The sequence below is a fragment of the Lactuca saligna genome, chromosome 6 (genome assembly GCF_052625555.1).
Source record: "Lactuca saligna cultivar CGN05327 chromosome 6, ASM5262555v1, whole genome shotgun sequence".
NCBI lineage: Eukaryota > Viridiplantae > Streptophyta > Magnoliopsida > Asterales > Asteraceae > Lactuca > Lactuca saligna.
The window spans coordinates 21,152,086-21,156,195 of NC_136422.1; the positions used below are offsets into that span (position 1 = coordinate 21,152,086).

The following is a 4,110-nucleotide window of genomic DNA, read 5'->3' on the forward strand; positions in this document are numbered from 1 at the left end:
TTATCCTTTTTCTGGGATTATTTCTGAGTTCTTTGAGATTACCAAAATCTTGTATATTCAAGCCATGCCCGCAGTTTGGATGATCCTTTACTGGATCGATAGATTGAACCACTCCGTGGATCTTAGTATCGTTTTGAATGAGTTAGCTTATGTCTATGATCTTTCGGGCTTTGGGACCTCTTGTTTCTACTTGAAAGTCTAAACTGATAAATCACCCCTCATTCTGAAATCCAAGCATAATGACCATGCTTGGAAAGGAAAATACTTCGTGAAACGTGACTCCATTCCCGATGGAAATCTCTTGCCACAGTATTGGGTTAAAAAAGGTAAGGCTTCATATTTTTACATTAAGGATCTTGGTATTCACACTTTTTTTTTGTAGCTTTTAAGTTTGAACAGCTTATTCCTCCTACTGAAGACTGTGAAGACAGAATTGAGAATTTCCTCACCCTGCCTAAGATTGAGAGAACATTCAAGCTCGATCATTCTAGCCACCAAGATAGTTCAACTGCCATTATCCCCATTTCTACCGATCCTTAATTTCATTTCATTTCTTATGAAGGATCCTGAACTAATAAAACTTTTTATTATGCTTATGATTCAAGTCTACTCGTTGTGGTGCATAATTTACACTCACCGAACTCGATTCTACCATGTCCAGTGACAACTTGGTGGTCAAGAAAGGAATTTCCTCCCTCATTCCCAAGAAAGTTCCCAAATCTTTGGTTGTAAAAACTCTAGGATCCCGAAATACGAAATCAACTGAAATGTTCAAACTAGAGAATATTGAGATGGATGAGGCATTGAAGAAGCCGATCTCCTTCTCAAAATATGTAAGTACCCTTGTAGTTTCTGATATCTGCCTTTTGTTTTCTCATCACTGTCTCTTACTAGTGGTTGATCATATCTCCCATTCCACTGAGGATCTCAAGGCTAAGCTCAACCAGTCAGAACAAACTTTTGAGGGAACAAGAAGCGGCCAACAAGGATGTTTTATAGAGGGTGGAGAAATCCGTCAATGAGAAAGGAAAAATGAGAAAATGAGCATGCAATGAAGATCAAATAGGTGATAACTAAAGCAAGAGTAGTTCCATCAAGGTGGTTTTGGAGGAAAAAAGCAAGTTGGTAGAGGATATCAAGAATGCGGGATCATAGAACATAGTTGGGTGGCGTGAGGCTCTAGCCAAACTGACTGGTAGGCACGTCGATGCTTGTCAGGATCCTGCAGGGGAAAAGAGAGATGGGAAGAAGGAGAAAACCAAAAGAAGTAAGAGGAAGGGAAGAAGATGACAGAAAACACCCCAGTTGGGGGTGATCAAGCCTGGTGTTAGATTTGATTAGTTCAAAAAATAATTTAACATCTTGTTTGTAAAACAATAATTTTTGTGGGGTTGATGGGTAACATATTTTTTTAATTTCATGACATGGTTGCTTCATTTATCTTTTGTTTGTGTGGTTAATATGCTTGATATCACTATAGGTCTTCTGAGGATCATTATGCAATCAGGATCCTAAAGAGTTCAGGTTTTACAAGAACTATTAAGATCTGAATAACTTGAAATAGTTAGTTATCAATTTGGAATCTTAAAATAGTTAAGATCCTTAGGAGAATAAGTCTTTAAATATTACATAGGAAAAATAACTTTAAAGATTAATAGAACCTGATGATCTTTAGGTTTTGTAATCTTTTGATTTTGTAGGATCCTCGAGTTATTTTCACACGATCTTGAAAATTTCATAGAGAATGATCCTTGTTGGAGATCTTTGAAGATACTTACTTTGCTTTCCAATCGGGAAAGATAATATTTAGATAATAAATGTGGAAGATCCTTACTGGGGAAGATTCCAAAATAACTGGGGGAAATGCCACTTTAAATAATAACTAGAGAAAATCCCATTTTAGATAATAAACAAGGAAAATCCCATTTTAGATAATAACTGAGGAAATATCATTTTCAATAATAACCGGGGAAAATCTCAACTCGTAAGATAACATGATAATGTTATAAACCTTAGAAATTTATTAGGGAAGATCCCAACTTAGGATAACATGATAATGTTATAAACCTTAGATTTAAACTTTAGAATCTTAACATATGTTTAGATATAAGAGGGTTGTTAAATCACAAAAGTGTGAAATGATCCCCTTATCCACATCCCATAGTTAGATATCCTATGTCCAAGCGAGATGTAGAAACCTTAACTCGTGTGAAAGAGGTTATTTACTCTTTAAACATTAGAAGGGATTAAGCATCCTTAATTGTAGGAGAGATAACCGGTCTCTATTTGTGGTTATTAGGATCCTTGGGTTCCTGCACGTTATAAACGTTAGCTTGGGGTGGGTGTTAACTTGGCTAACACCCCTCTGATGCTTAAGTCAGTAATGATCTTTAAAAAAAATAAATGAAAGACTTAGATAAAAGTAATATGTAGAGAGTTTGTACCTTGATTTTTTTTTTGGAAAATGATAAATACAACTTATATGAAGTGTGATTTTAGATGTATAACATTTCAAAATCTTGGCAAGAAGTTTCCTTCAAGGGTAGCTAGCCAATATGCTTCATTTCTTGCCTCCGAATCAATGAGATATGGTCCTTCCCATTTAGGTGCCAAATTACCTGCATTAGGATCCTTGGTATTTTGGAATGCCTTCTTAAGGACCAAGTCACCTATTTGGAATCTTCTTACTTTAATGTTCTTATTGTATGCTTTAGCCATCTTTTGTTGATGAGAAGCCATGCGGGTCCTAGCAAGATCCATGAGTTCATCAATAGTGTCAAGATCATGGGGTAGGATCCTAGCATTGTTCTCTTGATCCTGTAATTGGTATCTTGCCTTTAGGATCACTACTTCAATTGGGATTAGGACTTCTGTTCCAAACACTAAAGAGTATGGAGTTTGTCTAGTGGCCATTTTTTAAGTGGTCATATCTACCCATAGTACAAAAAGGAGTTCCTCTGTCTATCTTCCTTTCTTTTCATCTAATTTTTTCTTCAAATTGTTGACTATGAGTTTGTTGCTGGATTTTGCTTGACCATTAGCTTGAGGATAAACAGGAGTGAACATTATCATTTTAACTCCCCAACTCGTGAAAAATTCTATAATCCTTTTGCTTATGAGTTGGGATCCATTGTTACATATGATCTTGGTAGGGATCCTAAACCTGGTCAGGATATTACGTTTGATAAATGAGACTATCTCATTGTCTTATATTTGAACAAAGGCTTCAGGCTCTATCTATTTTAAGAAATAATATGGCATTACTAGCATGAAGACCTTTCCACCAGGAGCTTTTGATAACTTGCCAACTATATCCATTCCTCATTTATGAATGGCCAAGGGGGGAAGATGGGATATAAAGGTCCTGCTGGTTGATGAAGGATATTGTTATGCCTTTGACAAGCATCACATCTTTGTGCATGTAAGAAGGCGTCTTTCTTCATTGTTGGTCAATAGTACCTTGGCCTTAACACTTTGGAGCATATAGATCTGCCCCCATCATGATTCCCATAATCTTCTTCGTGTATATCCTTTAGTACTTTGGTAGCTTCATGACTATCCAAGCATCTCAAGTACAAATCAACCACATATTTCTTGTATAATTCCCCTTGTATCATCACAAATCATGAGACCCTCATCCAAAATACTCTATTGCTTTTCTCTTCTTTAGGAATTATACTAATTCAAGTATTAGTTTTTTGAAGGTAGGAGTACCTGGTCTCAGGATCCAAGGGACTTTTACTTACGTAGTAGATAGGATGTAGGTCCTCGTTAAGATCCTTGGCTAAAATTGTACTTATCGTATTAGAGGATACTGAAAGCTAAAGAATGAGGGGTTCCCCATCTAATGGTTTCACCAATAAGGGTGTTGAACTTAAATAATTTTCAAGTTCCTAAAAAACATATTTGTGCTCTTTAGTCCATTCAAGCCTTTTGTTCTTCTTCAAGATCTAATAACCACCTCTCTGGGGATCTTGAGATGAACCTGTTTAGTGTTTTTACTCTTCCTATAAGTCTTCAAATATCCTTTTTGAGGATGGGAATATTAAATCAATGATGACCTTAATTTTCTCTAGGATTGATTCTATCCCTCTTTTAGTTACCATGTAT

General features: G+C 36.0%; 1 protein-coding gene across 1 annotated transcript; it reads right to left on the bottom strand.

The window, feature by feature from the left end:
- Nucleotides 1-2,511: 2,511 nt before the first annotated feature.
- Nucleotides 2,512-2,913, bottom strand: LOC145002356 (uncharacterized). The gene has a single exon (XM_078961643.1). The coding sequence runs from the start codon at nucleotides 2,911-2,913 to the stop codon at nucleotides 2,512-2,514; it is 402 nt and encodes a 133-aa protein (XP_078817769.1).
- Between the last annotated feature and the right edge of the window lie 1,197 nt (nucleotides 2,914-4,110).

Coding starts and splice junctions, on each gene's coding strand:
- LOC145002356 (XM_078961643.1), bottom strand. CDS start 2,913: ATGGCCACTAGACAAACTCCATACTCTTTAGTGTTTGGAACAGAAGTC.